At 38.0% G+C, this 18,693-nt stretch overlaps 1 protein-coding gene across 4 annotated transcripts in view; it reads left to right on the top strand.

The window, feature by feature from the left end:
- LOC107839924 (UDP-glucose:glycoprotein glucosyltransferase) overlaps nt 1–14,832 on the top strand; it is a 29,297-nt gene extending 14,465 nt beyond the window's left edge. The window contains exons 19-38 of one of the 4 annotated variants that reach the window (XM_016683592.2): nt 8–120; nt 234–444; nt 1,010–1,078; nt 1,445–1,590; nt 2,655–2,756; nt 8,256–8,403; nt 9,648–9,704; nt 9,812–9,942; nt 10,031–10,119; nt 10,364–10,716; nt 10,812–10,907; nt 11,010–11,074; nt 11,520–11,622; nt 11,722–11,880; nt 11,985–12,125; nt 12,275–12,318; nt 12,411–12,525; nt 13,234–13,386; nt 13,503–13,691; nt 14,443–14,832. In XM_016683592.2, coding sequence (XP_016539078.2) covers nt 8–120; nt 234–444; nt 1,010–1,078; nt 1,445–1,590; nt 2,655–2,756; nt 8,256–8,403; nt 9,648–9,704; nt 9,812–9,942; nt 10,031–10,119; nt 10,364–10,716; nt 10,812–10,907; nt 11,010–11,074; nt 11,520–11,622; nt 11,722–11,880; nt 11,985–12,125; nt 12,275–12,318; nt 12,411–12,525; nt 13,234–13,386; nt 13,503–13,679 — 2,472 coding nt within the window. In that variant the 3' untranslated portion in view covers nt 13,680–13,691; nt 14,443–14,832. Of the gene's footprint in view, nt 1–7; nt 121–233; nt 445–1,009; nt 1,079–1,444; nt 1,591–2,654; nt 2,757–8,255; nt 8,404–9,647; nt 9,705–9,811; nt 9,943–10,030; nt 10,120–10,363; nt 10,717–10,811; nt 10,908–11,009; nt 11,075–11,519; nt 11,623–11,721; nt 11,881–11,984; nt 12,126–12,274; nt 12,319–12,410; nt 12,526–13,233; nt 13,387–13,502; nt 14,203–14,442 lie in introns of those variants that run through there. The other 3 variants (XM_047394864.1, XM_016683590.2, XM_016683593.2) reach the window with 3 other exon arrangements.
- Nucleotides 14,833–18,693: the final 3,861 nt, after the last annotated feature.

Genomic DNA, 18,693 nt, shown 5'->3' on the forward strand with positions numbered 1-18,693 from the left:
TCTGCAGATGGCAGGCACCACAAATGGACGCTTGGGGATGCTGTTTAACTCCATTCATGATTTTCGTTCACCAAGCTTTCTTTTCATGAAAGTTTTCCAAATCACAGCCTCCTCATATAGGTCTGTACTGGTTCTTCTGCATCTTTTCTTTGGTCACTGATTTTTCTCTTAATGGCTTCATTAAACTGTAACTTTTCTTTCTTTTATCTTGCATTGAATGACACGACTTGTAGTCACAAGAAAGGCGCTCTGCAGTTCCTGGACCAAATTTGCTTGTTATACCAACATGAAAATTTGCATGCATCCTCTGCGGGCACTGAAAACGGTGAGGCATTTATGGATAAGGTCTTTGAACTAGCTAATTCAAATGGATTGTCCTCAAAAGGACTCAAGTCAGCTCTTTCTGGACTTTCTGATGAGAAGCTGAAAATGCACTTGAATAAGGTACCTGACTATTCCTGGCTTTAGTTATTCCATTCAACTACTCATCCAAGGCCGTTTTAGCTCAAGATCAACTCATCCATGGCCTTAGTTCTTATATTTAATCAAGTGTCTACATGGGAACTGACCAATATATGGGAATAAATTCCAGGTGATAGAAGTTGCAAATGCTTAGGATGCCATTTGTATCTACTTTTTTTTGATAGTGTCTTGGCTATGCTTAGTTGAAATGCCTTAAAACATTTCCAAATAATTGGGTGGACAGCACAGCATAATTTGCTTTCGACCTATTTCATGGGTTAGCTGCATCAATAGTTAAATCCTTCTATCAACCAGTTGCTAAAGTGTTGTTAAACAAATTTTTATCATTAGACGCCAGTTTCTCAGATTAGAGAATAACACTACCCATTTAACTTGTGAACTCTATGGGCAAAGCATTCAGAGAGACACCAACAATACCAATATGAACTCTTAGTTTTCGTTGGGGGCTATGGGGCTACGGAATTGAGTAGATGCGTGCTTTCTGAATAGGCTCTTCATTTATCCTTCATTTTTAATACATTTACAGGTGGGGAAGTTTTTGTTTGGACAAGTTGGTTTGGAGTATGGTGCCAATGCAGTTATTACAAATGGGAGGGTGAGTTTGACTTGTGTCAATTGCATTAATTTGAAATATGGATTCTTGTGGAATTTTTGTCGTCCAAGACTATTTTGATTTTTGAGATCCCATCTTCATGATCTTCAGAGTGTTGGTGTGCTTTGAAGAGACATTCTTTTAATCAGTTTTGATGAAATTAGTGCCTGTTTGGATTGACTTTTGGCTTTTGGCTTATTTTTAGCATTTAGCCTAAAACCAAGTGCTTATAAGCACTTCTTTAATTTACCCAAATACTCCAAAAGTGCTTAAAAGCTATTTTGGCTTAAAAGCACTCAAAATAAGCCAATCCAAACAGGCTTTTAGATTGTTCTGTGTTAAGTCAACGTTCTTTGACCACTTTAATAGGTGATTAGCCTGGTTGACGACATATCATTCTTGAGCCATGATTTGCAACTTTTGGAGTCTCTGGAATTTAAGCAAAGAATAAAGCATATAGTGGAAATAATTGAAGAAGTAGAGTGGGTGGACATCGACCCTGATATGCTAACAAGGTTTGTGCTTTGTGTTCTTCAGCGTGTTCCTTCTCACTTTCTTCTCTATGCTAATTTGAACACCTGCTTTTTACTGCTTATAAGGAAGACATGAAAGGTTTTTCAAGTTTGATACCCCTGTTTCCTTTCAAGAAACAACTGCTCTTCCCTTTATGGATATGCTGGTGATGTCTGCATATCTATACTATATGCAGTCCTATATAGTGGAACTTCCATATATGAGTCGTGTCTTCAAGTTCTGCAAACTTCTTCTTAAAACTAGGTTCCCCAGAAGTCAGATGATGACCTCACAATCGATCACGATTATTCACATATTTTTTTGAAATTGGCAACATGTTATATTCATCAGCACCCCAAATAAGGGCCTGATGTATCATATCTACAGCTACAGCCCCTAACAAAAACACGGTTATTCACATATTACTCAAGTTTGTTACCCCGCAAATGATCTCTTTTGAAGCTTTATGCCACTGTTAGATGACACATTCCTGTGACTTCTTTCTAGAAAACTGAGCCTTCTTTTGTTAAGTTTATACAAGGTGGGATATTGTAATTTCCGTAGAGGCTTATCGTGTGTCTTTAGTCAACTAGCCTTGTTAATGACTCGGGAATCTTAGTAGTCTAGTTCGTTGGCCACATGAACTTTACCTTATTGGTGGAAGTTCGATTACCTACCTTGTAATTTCCTCCTCCATTTCCCCTTCCTCTCTCCCCTTTATAATTTTTTTTCTTTCAAAAAGGCCTTCTTGATGACTTTGTACTTGGGGTCATATCAACACAATTGTCTTTTCCATCTAAAGATTTATTCTCTTTGACTGGTAGAATCATTCTGCAGGATTTGAATTTTAATGAGCCATTCTAATAATTTAATTTACTTTAAGTTTTGATGAAGTGCTTGACCAGCATAAGAATAAGTATAGACCTTTGGTTTGTGGACCTAGTTATCATTCAATTTCCCAAGGATCATTTTTACTGAAGTAGCTAATGAGTGCTTTGGTTATTTCTTCAATTTTAGGTCCTCCACATTTTTTCTTCATTGTGCTATTCTTTTTGTGATATTGCAGTAAATTCCTCAGTGACATTGTCATGTCCGTCTCATCTTCAATTGCTATGAGGGATCGAAATTCTGAAGGTGCTCGCTTTGAACTTCTGTCTGCAACATACAGGTAACACATGTCAAATCCACCATTTTGTGAATACACATTTGATTGATGGTGTGGATTTTCTTTTTTCACTGAAAGAGTTATTTATGAGGGCAGTATTAAGTTCTAAGGTATGTTGGGGCTTTAAGCGTAAAACGCAAATAAGGTGTGGGCTTTAATGAAAGAAAGATGCAAATGGAGAAAAAAATACTAATACGTATGTGTAGTACAAGACTACTAATAACAAGCATGAACAACAAATATGGACAAAGAATGTGAATTTTCTTTTAAGATAAACTGAAATATCAATTATTTAGTGTTGCCTCTTGAGGAGGAGAGGCACATTAGTCTGAAAAAGTATGACTTAGAGTCTTGATGACGACATTGAAGCACACATTAGCGAGGCAAAGCCCTCAATATGTTTTGCGCTTTGCTTCAGGGATTAAATGCCCCTTTGACAACACTACTTAAGGGTTTGTTCATGTGTTTGACCTTGCTGACATAGATATTAATCTCAATTTTGTAATTACTATCTAATAAGAGGGAATGGCACGAAACAGGCTGGTGATCATCAACATGTCTGTTTCTTTTTTTTTTTTTTGAACTCTAATTATAAACATTGAATCCTTTGTTAAATAGGATCTGGAAAATGAAGAATAGGGAAGAAAATGAATCTTTGAGCCCATGCACAACACATGATTTTATGACTCGTTTATGTATAAAAGGGTATGTATTATTGTAGCAACAGAAGGACCCAAGAGGGTTCATAGATAAATACTACATAGGAGAAAGGAAAAAAAAATATCTCTACACTATTATTATAGCAACAGAAGGATCCAAGAGGGTTCATAGATAAATACTGCATAGGAGAAAGGAAAAAAAATATCCTTGTAGATACCATTAATAGTGATAAAATCTACAGGTATCTACATGAATAAGATAAAAAGTGTCAATCAAAAGAGTTAAAGCAAAACTCTTTAATCCCATAATTGAACTTATGTTCTAAAAGATAGGGGCTCTAGGTAAGTTTACTTGTCGTTGAAAGTTTTGAGATATGATCCTTAAGTCCCACAAATTTCTAGTCTTCAATGTTTGAAAGTTTCCTTGTTTTCAAGATAATCATTAAGAATACAACAACAACAAACCCAGTATATTCCCACAAAGTGGGGTCTGGGGAGGGTAGAGTGTACGCAGTCCATACCACTACCTCTAAAGAGGTAGAGAGGCTGTTTCCGATAGACCCTCGGCTCAAGATTAAAGACAGTATACAAAAGCATCAAAAGCAAGGAACATGATAAAATAACATAGGTACGACATCTATAGAAGATTGTACATTGCCAAATAAAGAACACCAAAGTCCATCTAATTACTGGCTACGACTTATCCACACCCTTAGCCCTCTATCCTAATGTTTTTCCTCCATATCTTCCTATCCAGGGTCATGTCCTTAGTCAACTGTAACTGTTCCATGTCACACTTTATCACTTCTCTCCGGTATTTCTTCGGTCTACCCCTACCCCGCTTGAAATCTTTCAAGGCCAACCTCTCACACCTACGAACTGGGGCATCTGTACCGCTCCTCATCCATGAACAAACCATCTCAACCTCACTTCCCGTAGTTTTTCCTCCACAGATACCACTCCCACCTTCTCTCGAATAATATCATTCCTAACCCTGTCAGCCCTTGTGAAACCACACATCCAACGCAACATCCTCATTTCCGCCACTTTCAACTTCTGGATATGAGAATTCTTAACCGGCCAACACTCCGCTCCATACAACATAAAAGGTCGGATTGCAATTCTATTGAATTTGCCTTTTAGCTTGTGGGGCACCTTCTTATCGCATAAAATACCTGAAGCGAGCCTCCATTTCATCCAACTAGCCCCAATACGGTGAGAAACATCCTCATCTATCTCTCCATTCCCCTGAATCATAGACCCAAGATACTTAAAACTATCCCTCTTGCAAACCACCTAAGAATCCAACTTCACTACCATCTCCTCCTCGTGCCTCGAGTCACTAAACTTGCATTTCAAGTACTTCGTCTTGCTCCTGCTCAACCGAAAACCTTTAGACTCCAAGGTTTGTCTCCAAACCTCCAGCTTATCATTAACCCCTTGTCGCAACTCATCAATCAAAACTATATCATCTGTAAAAAGCATACATCAAGGCACCTCGCACCTCGCCTTGTATATTCCGCGTCAACACATCCATCACCAAATTGAATAAAAACGAACTAAGAGTTGATCCCTGGTGCAACCCTGTTAAGACCGGAAAATGTTCAGAATCTCCTTCCACAGTCCTTACCCGAGTTTTTGCTCCCTTATACATGTCCTCAAGCGCTCTGATGTACGCCACCGGGACCCCTCTGGCCTCCAAGCATCTCCAAAGAACCTTCTAGGGACCTTGTCATACGCCTTTTCCAAGTCAATAAACACCATGTGAAGATTCTCTTTCTCTATCTATACTGCTCTATCAGTCTCCGCACAAGGTGAGTTGCCTCAGTCGTGGAGCGATCAGGCATAAAACCAAATTAATTCTCCGAACTAGGCACAATCTTCCTCAACCTCCGCTCCACCACCCTCTCCTAAATCTTCATCGTGTGACTCAACAACTTAATACCCTGGTAGTTATTGCAACTCTGAATGTCACCCTTGTTCTTATATAAGGGAATTATCGTGCTCCATCTCCACGCCTCAGACATCTTTGCTGACTTGAAAATATTGTTAAACAAGTTGGTCAGCCACCTTAACCCTGTCCTGCCAGAGAACTTCCAAAAATCCACCCGAATCTCGTCGCGCCCCGTCGCCTTGCCCCTTCGCATCTTGCGAATAGCCTCACTGACCTCCTCTACCTTAAAACGTCGACAAAAGCCAAAGTCGCTACACTCCCCGGAAAGCTCTAACATCCCTAACACAACACCTTTGTCCCCTTCATTATTCAAGAGCCTATGGAAATACGACTGCCATCTTTTCTTAATGAGGGCGTCTTCCACCAAAACTCTGCCATCCTCCCCCTTAATGCACTTCACCTGGTCCAGATCACGACCCTTCCTCTCCCTAACCTTGGCCAGCCTAAACAACCTCTTCTCCCTGCCTTTCTCCTCTAACCCCTTATACAAACTCTCAAAAGCTGCTGTCTTAGCAGCCGTAACTGCTAGCTTAGCCTCCTTTTTAGCTAACTTGTACTCCTCCCTGTTCACCCGCTTCTCTTCTTCATTCTTGCTCTCAACCAGCTTACCGTAAGCCGCCTTCTTTGACTCCACCTTCTTCTTAACATCTTCATTCCACCACCAATCCCCCTGAAACCGGCCAGACCAACCCCTCGAAACACCCAACACTTCCCTAGCAGACTCCCTGATGCAACCAACAACCCTATCCCACATACTATCCACATTCCCCCGGTACTCCCACACCTCCTTCGCCTCCAACTTCACCCCTATCTCTAAAGCACTATCCGGAGTCAGACTACCCCACCTAACTCTAGGTCTACCCTTCTCACCCCACCTCAACTTGCCCTTCTTGATAGTCAAGTCCATCACTAGGAGTCTATACAGGGTCGCAAGATACTCACTCGGGATTACCTTACAATCCTTGCACAAAGCTCTATCTTCCTTCCTAAGCAGCAGAAAGTCAATCTGGGTCTTGGCTACCCTACTACGGAAAGTAACCAAATGCTCTTCCTTCTTCAGAAAGCTGGAATTCACTACCACCAATCCAAAGGCCCTCACAAAATCCAAGAGAGCAGCTCCCTCGTCATTCCTAACCCCTAACCCAAAGCCCCCATGCACATCATCGTACCCTAACTACAAAGACCCGATATGCCCGTTGAAATCCCCTTCTATGAAAATCTTCTCCGAACTAGGCACGCCTCTAACCACCTCATCCAAAACCTCCCAAAAACTCTTCTTCTCCTCCTCGTCCGGGCCCACCTGTGGCGCATACGCACTACAAATGTTCAAAGTAAACCCCCCCCAAACCAACTTGATAGACATAACCCTATCACTAACCCTTTTCACCTCCACTACCTGCCCGCTAAGCTCCTCGTCCACCAAGATGCCTACGCCATTTCTACGCCTATCACTACCTGAATACCACAACTTGTACCCATCTACATCCCTAGCCTTGGAACCTACCCACTTGGTCTCCTCAACACACGCAATATTAATCTTTCTCTTCCTAAGAATCTTAACTAATTCTATCGACTTACCCTGCAGGGTCCCAATGTTCCACGATTCTACCCTCAAAATATCAACTCTCTTATCCCCTCCCTTAATACTTCGCACTCCAAATCTCGAACCTAACCCAACACCAGCCCCCGAACCCACCCCCAGCCCACCATGACCCCCAGGACATGACCCTATTCTACCATGAGCCACCCAAGCCACTACTCAACACAAAATACAGCAAAGGCTAAAACAACAGTAACAATAAAAGGCACACACAAAGCACAAAATGCAGCCAAAATTCAAGCACAACAGATACCAGAAAAATAAAGAAATAAAATAAAATTCAAGAAATAAAATTCAAGGTTAGAATTCACTGGGATACATAGAAATCCCGTCGCGGGCACGCACAAAAAAAACACAGTAATATCTACCTCTGAGTAAATCGGGCACAACTAAAAACACAAGTAGCTGAAATAACAATTACCAAGCACTAGACTGTAAAGAGTATGTACAAAGTAAAGTTCAGATGTCACCAGGTTCTACGCGTGCTGTTCAAGGCAATTTTGAAGTAGAAATTGGTTGCCGGAAGTACAGTCACCGGAAAGAAGTTAGCTTTGCGTCGCCGGAAAGTCGCCGAAGCTTCTTCTTGGTGTTGCCGGAATCTGAACACCGATGGGCGTTTGACCAACTGATTTAACTATTTTAAACCAGTTCTGACCGGTTCTGCAGAGTATTTAGTTATGATTTCATAATAATAAAGAATTCCAATATTAGGCAATTTTCTTATTTGCTAAAACTCCAATACAAGGAGTCATATAGTATATTTTATTACTATTTCATTTAGAGTTCTCTGTAGGCACGTAATAAACAATTCTATCACCTCACTAACCCAAGATGCAGCACCTCACTGTCATGTAACAATACTGTCTTTCTTCCTTGTGCTGTATCTTTCTAAATTGTGGCATCAAGACCAGAATCTAGTTTCTTTACTTTTCTCTCGTCTTTGGGGGTCTGAGAAGGATGCAGCTGGGCTCTCATTGTTTAGTCTTGCATAAGGTTGAGCTTGCTTAAGGGTTTTAGAATATCTGTACCTTGGTCCTTGAGTATACATAAACTTGGACAATGTGCTCAAAGTTCAGTCATGGTGTAGACATGTAGTATGTGTAGAAGATGCATTATCAAACAAAAATATTCTGCATGTACATAAGCCATGGACTTCATGTTGACTTTCTTACCCCGAAAAGACGAAGAACACTCCGCTGGAAGATGCACAATTTTGGCTGATATGAATTCTTTTTTGTTTTGGAATTTACATTATATTAAATCAATGTTCTTAACGTGTTTTCTTGCAGTGCTGTTGTTTTAGAAAATGAAAGTTCCAGCATTCATATTGATGCTGTCATCGACCCCTTGAGCTCATCTGGTCAAAAGTTGGCTTCTCTTCTTCGGCTTGTGTCAAAGTCCATTCGGCCAAGCATGAGGCTTGTACTTAACCCCATGGTGAGTTGCTTTCCTTGTTTAGAAAATGATCGCTACTTTATTTAGAAAAAGCTGCACTTTCCCATATTTGGTACTGGCATGTGGAACTGCCGCTGTACTGCGCTCTACTCTACAATTTATCACTTGTGTGTGTGGGGTTGTCCTGGCAGGACTAATGGGGATTTTAAGGTCTGAAGACTGGTTTGTCCTTGGGCTTGGTCACATAAAAGATGCATGGCATCAGAGAAGAAGGAAAATTAGCCAACATCAGTGCAACGTTTTATAATCAAATGTAGGGCGCTAGATAAGAATAAATGGTAGGTTTTAAGCTTGACGCTAGATAAGAATAAATGGTGGGTTTTAAGCTTGACAACATTATGATGGTAAAAGGGAACATTTCCACAAGAAATCACTTTTCATTTATTAGTTGAGGTGCGCTCAAGCTGACCCAGACACCACTGTTATAAAAAATACTTTTCATTCTGCAATCCCCTAGGAGTTATTCTTCTTGTAGATCTCTCATCCTTATGCACCAACAAAGCGAGCGAAAGACGGAGAGTCTAAACAGTTTCATATATCATCCACGTATGTGGTGAATGTCCATGCAGAGTTTAGAAAGCAAATTAAGTCTGATAGTTTCTCCTTGCTAGTCTTTGAGAAGATGAAAGTACCTAGTTTTGAAGCTACTGAAACTTTTATGCAGTTATTGTTTGAGTTGTGAGGGATGGCTGGACTGAAATGTAGGCGCAAGGTCTGTCTACATCCTACCCTCCCCCGACTCCACTTGTGGGATTACAGTGGGTATTTTCTTGTTGTTGTTGGCTGAATTTGAAGATGGTCGTTCGATAATTTTATGTTCCTTTTGTAATTAGGATGCTCCAAATATGAAATGTTAGTACTCTTGCTATCTTGCTTTTGACAGTCAGAAATGGGTGCTGAGAGTTGCAATGGGCCCTTCATTATTTAACTTGCTCATTTAGCAGTCTAAACAAATTGTAATAACATTCAATCAAAAGTTGGTCTTTGCAAATTTTCTACTTAGTTAGGTTTAACTTGAATATTTTGCATTTTGTCTCCAAAATATTTCCATGTCCTAAGGTATGTTGATTATTGTCTTGCCTCTATATTAATTAACGAAACATCTAAAATGTTTGCATGTCCTGAGGTATATTGCCTCTGTAATTAATCGTATGAAAGATCCCAACGTAATGGCTTTGTTGGTAAACTCAGGGTTAAGAAAATCACATTATCTTTTTTACTTGCAGAGCTCACTGGTTGATCTTCCATTGAAGAACTATTACAGATATGTTTTACCATCCGTGGTATGTCAGAGCAACTTGGCTTTGCAAGTCCTTAACTTTTTTTGATAAATTTGTCTTTCCAACAATTAGACATATTGGGCCCCCTCTCATTTTTGCTAATTTTGCAGGATGACTTTAGTAGTACAGATTACACCATTTATGGTCCCAAAGCATTTTTTGCTAATATGCCACCTTCTAAGACGCTGACTATGAATCTTGATGTTCCTGAGCCATGGCTTGTTGAGCCTGTTGTTGCTGTGTAAGTATTGTAAAAGATTGTGGAACTTATACTTATGACATATATGCTCGACTACTTAGTGATGTCTAATATCTGCCTAAACTTGCAGCCATGACCTAGATAATATATTGCTTGAAAACCTAGGAGAGACTAGGACACTACAAGCAGTTTATGAACTTGAAGCACTAGTCCTAACAGGTACTTGTTTCGCCTCTATTTGATGTAATTGCTTCAGTAATCTGAGATATTAGCTAAAGAAGAACAATGTGATGGTTTCACTGTGAATGAGATAATTCCCTAACTTTGACCTGAGATATTGGCTAAAGAAATGTGAATGAGCTAATTCCCTAACTGTGACCTGAGATATCGGCTAAAGAAAATCAATGCCATGGTTCCTCTTGCAAATGAGTTAATTGTTCTAGTTTCTAAACCATTGGATCAGGTCATTGCTCTGAGAAGGATCAGGAGCCTCCTAGAGGCCTTCAGCTAATCCTAGGCACTAAAAGTACGCCGCACTTGGTTGACACACTTGTCATGGCCAATTTGGGTTATTGGCAAATGAAAGCGTTTCCTGGAGTTTGGTACCTGCAGCTTGCTCCAGGTAGAAGCTCGGAGCTTTATGCGTTGAAAGATGATAATGATGGTGGTCAGGAAACAACTTTGTCAAAACGGATCATTATAGATGATTTGCGTGGTAAACTTGTTCATATGGAAGTCACCAAAAAAAAGGGCAAGGAACATGAGAAACTGTTGGTTTCTGCTGATGATGATAACCATTCACAACAGAAGAAAAAGGTGATAACTCCTCTTCTTAATTTTGTAAAACGTTTCCCTTTCCAGAAAATTTCATTATGGATCTGTAACTCTAATACTAATTTTCTAATTCACAGGGAAACCAAAACAGTTGGAATTCTAATATTCTTAAATGGGCTTCTGGATTTATCGGTGGCAGTGGCCAATCAAAGAAGAGTAAAAACTCTGCAGTGGTAACTCCTCAAGTTTCAATCATCAAAGATAGTAATCATACTCATGAGGTTATGTAGAGAAAGTGAATCATGACGTTAAACAGTTTTCTATACCTTGTCAAGGAGCAGGTAACTGGTGATCGTCATGGGAAGACAATTAACATATTCTCTGTTGCTTCTGGACATTTGTGAGTTTTCTGTTTTGGAATCATCTTAATATTTCCCTGTATTTCTACGTTCCCTCCTTAGGTGGCCCCAACTTCTTTTGTCTTAGTATGATGTTCACTCCCCCCACCAACCCTATACTTTTTCTTGAAAATACAATGACACCAATTCTATACTTTGTCTTTTCTAATGTTTTGACATTTTTTTAAAAATTTCTAATATGAATTAGAATCAAGAAAGAAACAAAATCTTATTGCCATGTTAATTTGTTCTCATATCTTTTTCACTTCTAATGTTATACTGTATACCTACTTTCCTGATTATTTGTGGACAGTTGTATAGTTTTGGTCAGACTTATATGTTACTCATTAAAAAAAGAAGTTTAGGTCAGCCTTTAATATGCTCTCCCTAATTTCTCTGCTTTGTTTGTAGTTTCAGTGTCTAACAGCTTTAAGATGTACATTGCAGATATGAACGCTTCCTAAAAATAATGATACTAAGTGTTCTGAAGAATACTCAACGGCCAGTTAAATTCTGGTTCATCAAAAACTATCTCTCTCCTCAGTTCAAGGTTCGGTAACTTGCATTCTTCACTTTTAATTCTTTCTAGCGGCTTGTTTCAATCTATAAAGTTTACTTGCTGAACTTATGAGATACTTTGTTCTTTTAGGATGTAATCCCGCATATGGCTCAAGAATATGGTTTTGAATATGAATTAATTACATACAAATGGCCTACATGGCTGCACAAACAAAAGGAGAAACAAAGAATAATTTGGGCATATAAAATTCTGTTTCTTGATGTCATTTTCCCCCTGGCATTGGAGAAGGTATTCACCCCCCTTCTTTTTTAGAATTCAATGCATTATCCCTTCCAGGTCATAGTTTTTTAGTTGTGTAGTTGATTGAACTTCTGTAATGTGTTATCGTGCAGGTTATCTTTGTAGATGCTGACCAAATTGTAAGAACCGACATGGGAGAACTTTATGACATGGATTTGAAGGGGCGGCCCCTTGCGTACACACCATTCTGTGACAACAACAGGGAGATGGATGGCTATCGTTTTTGGAAACAAGTATTGGCATTTCTTTCTATCATTTTATCACTCTCTTTCTGCTTATTCATCTGTCCTTTTAACTGAGAACTGAATTACCCATCAGCTGTTGAGGCTTTTTCATTTACTGACTTAGCTGTTCACTAATGTTCTTTATATTTATTGAATAGGGTTTCTGGAAGGAGCATTTACGAGGCAGACCATACCATATTAGGTATCACTAGCTCTTAGATATTGAATGACATATATAACACTTGCAGTTATTTGAAAAATGAACAAGCTTTCCATGGTGAATGCTATATGCAGTGCTCTATATGTTGTCGATCTGCTTAAATTCCGGGAGACTGCTGCGGGAGATAATTTACGAGTGTTTTATGAGACCCTGAGCAAGGATCCAAACAGTCTTTCAAATCTGGATCAGGCAAGTCAATGCTTTAATGTGCAATCATCATATCATTCTGCAACACTGGCTCATCATAACCATCTCCATTTTTTGTTTTGACTTACTTGAAGCAAGTGATAATGTTTTGGTTACAGTTTTTGCATTCTCCTCGGTGCCTTGTGCAAGTTTACGCAATGGAAATAGACCTTTTTATAATCAGATATCTGATCATTTTTAATATTTTCTTCATTTCAGATTAGAGAACTTAAGAAAATATAGAGATTATTATTTATAATAGAGAAGATAGTATAACGTTATTATCCTGAAGATAGTATAACGTTATTATCCTGACCTGTGGAGGCTTAAGATGCCCTTTTTTCAACCTGATTTTTTCATTTGCTCAGCAACTTAAAACTACTAATTTGCTCACTTCTGTGTTAATTCTTGCTCTTGCGCTAATCAGTGGTTATATTCAAGACATGTTATTGGTAAATAGACGACTACCGAGTAGACCTGATATAAGTTATGTCAATGACAAGTTACCATGCATATGTTAGGTATTTGTCCACGCTTAGTTTCATAGTTTGCAATCAATGTATACTTCTCTGATCAAATTTCTTTGCTTCTTCATTTCAATGTTAGTAGTTGAGACATTGCCGCCAAGCTTTGTGGTTTCCATAATATGATGATTATATTGTTCTTTACTCTTATGTTGTGTTACTACTGATAAGAATCCTTGTATCTCAGGATCTTCCAAACTATGCTCAGCATACTGTACCCATCTTTTCACTCCCACAAGAATGGCTTTGGTGTGAGTCATGGTGTGGTAATGCAACAAAGTCCAAGGCGAAAACAATAGACCTCTGCAATAATCCCATGACAAAAGAACCCAAGCTCCAGGTAATAACTGAGCTGCCTCACCGTGACAGTGGTCTCATTATCCATAACCCGACACCTTCTTCTTGCAGTTTGTCCTTTGTATCATTTGCTCCACCTTTTTCTTGTTTATCTTGTAGGGTGCCAAGAGGATAGTGGCAGAGTGGCCAGAACTTGACTATGAAGCAAGACGCGTTACTGCAAAGATCTTGGGAGAAGACTTTGAAACCCAAGACCAGGCAGCACCTCCTGCTGAAACACCAAAAGCCATTAGTGATCCTCAATTAGAAGATGAGGAATCCAAGTCAGAACTGTGAATGCGCTGCAAGGCAAGTATTCCTGGTGCTTTGACACTTCCAGACCGGATAGATGTTATCTGTAGTCACTTTTTGGTGCATCTCAGCTACCATGGTAAGAGCAGAGTTTGTTGGGATTGTCGATTCAGGCAGACTTTGAAAAGTTAAATCGGAAAAGAATCTTAGATGCAGATTTAGGTGCCAAAAGAATAGCAACTATTATGAACCAATTTTGCCATTTGCCCGGCCCATAGTAGAGAGGCAGACTTGACATCTGATATGGATACATAGTTACGGAAGAGATAAGGACTTGGTAATATCTCAAATTTATATTGGGCTGTTGGGAAAAAACATCCAAGAACTTATTATTGTTATAAGTTGTTTCAGTCTGCAATTTTGCCATGTAATATTGAGGTCAACTACATTGCGGTATCTAGCCCTTCCCGACCAATGTCTAGTCATCGATTAGTAAATTGAATTTAAACTAACTTTGATTTTTCGCCTTTGTGGAGAAATGTCTTGTGAATGCATCAGGTTTTTCCTATGAGACTGACTGATTGTCATTCTTGAGTTTAATAAGTACTCCAGAGTCAGCCAGCCACCTATAAACTTGATATGTTTTATGGATGCAATACAGAGCGGAATTGTCATCATATTGGCTGGAAGAGTAGACATTGTTTTACTCTAGTCATTTGCTAATATTACTATTATAATCTATAATAAGGTGCTAAATCTTTTACACTCACCAACTAAACAACAAAGATTTTTTTTTTTTTTTTTATAGAAAATGTCTCCTCGGACCAAACGCACACAGCTTATTTTGTAATGCACTTTTATGAGCAGATGGTTGAGGCCAAGTCTCCAATAGCAGTATATCCACTGTATTCTCATAGGAGGGTGGATGGAGTCCGGAAAGGTTAGAGTACAAGTAGAGAGGTTGTTTCTGAGAGATCCTCGATTCGAGAGTCGAGATCAAGTCACCATACTATAATACAAGTTCATGTTGTTTGTACCTTTAGATGGGGTCTTGAAAGACAAGTTTTGCCTTCCTCTTACAATTGTATGTTTCCTCCATCACAATCAACGAACCCTTGACGCCCAATCTCATACGGCTCTTTTATTCTTTCACCTTCCTAAAGAAAAGTAACGAAAAATCCCCTAAAGAGGACAATAATTTTTTTTTTAATTTTTTTTTGGCATTTCTTCGTAGCAAATGCTCAACTTTAATTAAAAGGACAATGAGTGCATATCTATTTCCCTGTCACAAAGCTGACAGCTTTGTCTGATATAAAGTTGTGTGATCTTTTTCTTTCTTTCTGCTCAAAAAATAGATTGGTATGCTCACTCATCAACGGTAGCTACGTTGCTTCCATGTTGATATTTCAAAGCCAAATTACTGTTTGGATTAAACAGTGTAAGATAAGTTGCTAATATGTTTTTTGAAAATTAAAATTCAATTCAACAGCATTGATTATATATTATACCTTTTTTTTTTAATCAATAATGGAAATTAGTATAATTAAGTACTAAATCACACCATCAACATTTTACAATCTCTTGCTCATTAGGGTTGTGCAAACCAAATCAATTCGAAAAAATTTTGATAATTCGATTTGAATTATACAATTTGAATCGATCTACGAATTTAGTTTTAGAATATTACGAATCGAATTTGGTTTTGGGTGTTCACAATTCGAAAATTGAAATCTACACATATATTGACACTAGAAAAATAGTTTTATAGTTACACTGTTTGCTTTTGTTAATAATAGTATTTCTGAGTTTTAAATTATTGAGGTTGGATTTTAATTCCACTTTAAACTTACAATACAATGTTACTTTAGGCTACTTAAAGACCAAATTTTATTTTATTTAGTTTGTTTGCTCTAAAGTTGAAATAAAAATAATTGTTGTAATTTCAAATTTGAAAAAATCGATTCGTAATCGAATCAAAACAATAAAATTTTGAATCGAATTGGACTTTCGAATAAATTGAGTTAGGATAAGAATTTTAACAAATAAAAATTCAAAAATTTCAATCCGATAATGACTAATTTTGATTCGTGCACATGCTACTGCGCACACTAGAGGTGGAATGCTAATATGAAAGTTGGATATAAACCTAAATGCTTGGCCTGTAGATTCCTTTGTCGTTGGGAAAAAAATCTCATTAATAAGTGGAATTCAAACTCGTGACACACAATTCAAATTGTAACGTATTGGTTAGGTAAGTATTCTACAACCCTCTTGGAAGAATATATTAAGATCTTGTGGCCACTTAAAAATGAATAGAAACAAATGATGTTTTCAGATTTTTTATAGGTAAAGATGAAAACCTCTCGTAAAAAACAAAACTAAAATTAAATTGTAAGTGAATTAGAAACCAATTCTAGTTCTTCTCCCTTTTGGATTAAGATAACTCCTAATATCAAAAATCAAGGTAAGGGACAGAGGAGGTGGGGTAAATTAAGAGCCAAGATGATTTGTGGATGGAGACTGTCCATAAAAAATAGACACACATTAATTCACTAGTTTCTTGGGGACTAGTCAAAAGATTCATACTAAGGGTAATGGTCCCTTATTCTATATGGATTGTGAGATCATTGCATTATCAGTAATACTTCCTTGCGATACGTGGGATTTGTTTTACATCTTGAACTTTTTAACTTTTTTCTTAAATGTCTATAACATTGATTTAATTCTTTTCTTAATTTTTTTCTCATGGAAGACATTATAGTCTTTTCCTTTAGATTTGTGATGTGAGGGTTTCTGATGAAACCATGAACTTTTATGAATGCAGTACTGTAAAACAGAGAAAGAAAAGAGATAACCAAGAAGGAAGATCACTTTTTTGATGTGTAAAACCCTTATTCTTTTATTATAGAGATTACAAGTATATATATATATATATATATGTTAGCTAGATTTTTCTTAACCGACCTATCTTTAAGTACTACACTTAACATTTAATAGGCTCTTTCCTTAACCAACTTCTAACTAACTTTACATACCTCTAACTAACTTTTCATATAAACTGTTAGGATTTTGGAAGCTTTTATCAGCTTCTATATGACTCCTTTTATCATCATCTATGTCTCAACACTCCCCCTCAAGCTAGGAGGGGTGAATATATTAAGAACTCATAGCTTGGATAACAAGAATTCATGCTGAACTCTACTTAGACTTTTGGTAAGAATGTCAGCAGGTTGATTTTGTGTAGACACATAGCTGACATTGACCAGCCCTTGTTGAAGTTTTCTCGGATGAAATGACAGTCAATTTCGATGTGTTTAGTCCTTTCGTGATAGACTGGATTTGCAGCAAGCTGAATAGCTGCCTTGCTGTCACTGTATATGTTAACTGGAAGTTCAATCTCGGCATCTAGATCTTTCAAAATTCCCAGTAGCCATACTAATTCTGCGACTGTAAACTTCTATACTCAGCTTCAGCTGAGCTTCTTGAGACTGTTATCTGCTTTTTGGCTTTCCAATATATTAGCGAATTTCCCATCTTAATTATATATCCAGTCACAGACTTTCTTGTAAGAGGACAAGCTGCCCAATCTGCATCACAATAGGCAGTGACCATGTTAGTTGAACTACTAGATAATAGTATACCTTGACCTGGATTCCTTTTGATGTATTTGACAATCCTTAGTGCAGCATCCATATGTGACTTTTTTGGCTGTTGAAGAAACTGACTCAATGTTTGAACACTGTTTGAGATATTAGGCCTTGTCATGTTTAAATATAGGAGTTTTCCAACCAACTTTTGATAGGTTCCTTGATAGACCAGTTGATCTTCACTGTTTTGACCAGTTGATCTTCACTGTTTTGACCAGTTTGATCATCATAATTCTTAGAGGTTATCTTGACATTCACATCAATGGGGGTTCCAGCTGGTTTAGCACCTGACATTCCAACCTCTGATATGAGTTCAAGTGCATATTTCCTTTGTTCAATTCTCCTAAATCTTTCATTTTAAATGCCTTTTACAGAGATCTTTTGGTGTCTTCAATAAGCTTCATACTACTTCCTGTAATCAGCATATCATCAACATACACTAAGATTAATGTAGTTCCTTCAGCTCTCTTTCTTGTAAATAGAGAATAATCATATTGACTTTGCTTGAATCCCAATTTCTGAAGTGCCTCTGTTAGCTTATGATTCCATTGTCTTGGGGCTTGTTTAAGTCCATAGAGTGACTTTACCAGTCTACATACTTTCTTCTCCCCCTGACTGATAAAGCCTTGAGGCAACGCCATGTATATCTCATCATGTAGGTCACCATGTAGAAAGGCATTGTACACATCCATTTTATGAATGTGCCAATTTCTAGAAGAAGCTAATGACAAAATGGTTCTTACTGTAACCATTTTAACAGCAAGAGAGAATATTTCTTTATAACCTATTCCCTCCTTTTGGCTATATCCTTTGGCAACTAACCTTGCCTTGAATCTTTCAACCGCACCTGTTGATTTTTACTTGATTTTATAAATCCATCTACACCCTATTACAGTCTTCCCCTCAGGTAAGTCAGTAATTTCCCAAGTATGGTTGCTTTGCAAAGCTTGTATTTCATCTTGCATTACCTCTAGCCATCTTGGATCTTTACTTGCTTCTGTGTAAGTTGTAGGTTCAGTAAGCCCGGAAGTTGCAGCAATGAAGGCTTAATAGGATTCATGCAAATGATCATATGCCACATAGTTAGACATAGGGTACTACACATCTTTGTTGATATTTAAGGAAACAAAGTCTTTCATACACACAGGTGGATGGACTTCCCTTGTGGATCTTTTTATAGAAATTACCACAACCTCTTGACTTGCCATATTTTCATGTGGAGCATGCTCAAGGTCTGCAACACCATTATCAGCTTCTGGAACTTCTGCAGACAATTGATCAAGTGAATCCTGCTCGACCATTCTTAAGTTATTTTCTGACTCTTGGTCAAAAGTAGCATCACCAACTATTTCAGAAAGAGAACCTCTATTATCAACATGATATAACAATTCAGGACTGATCATGTTATCAAC

This window comes from Capsicum annuum, chromosome 8 (genome assembly GCF_002878395.1).
Source record: "Capsicum annuum cultivar UCD-10X-F1 chromosome 8, UCD10Xv1.1, whole genome shotgun sequence".
NCBI classification, from domain to species: Eukaryota; Viridiplantae; Streptophyta; class Magnoliopsida; order Solanales; family Solanaceae; genus Capsicum; species Capsicum annuum.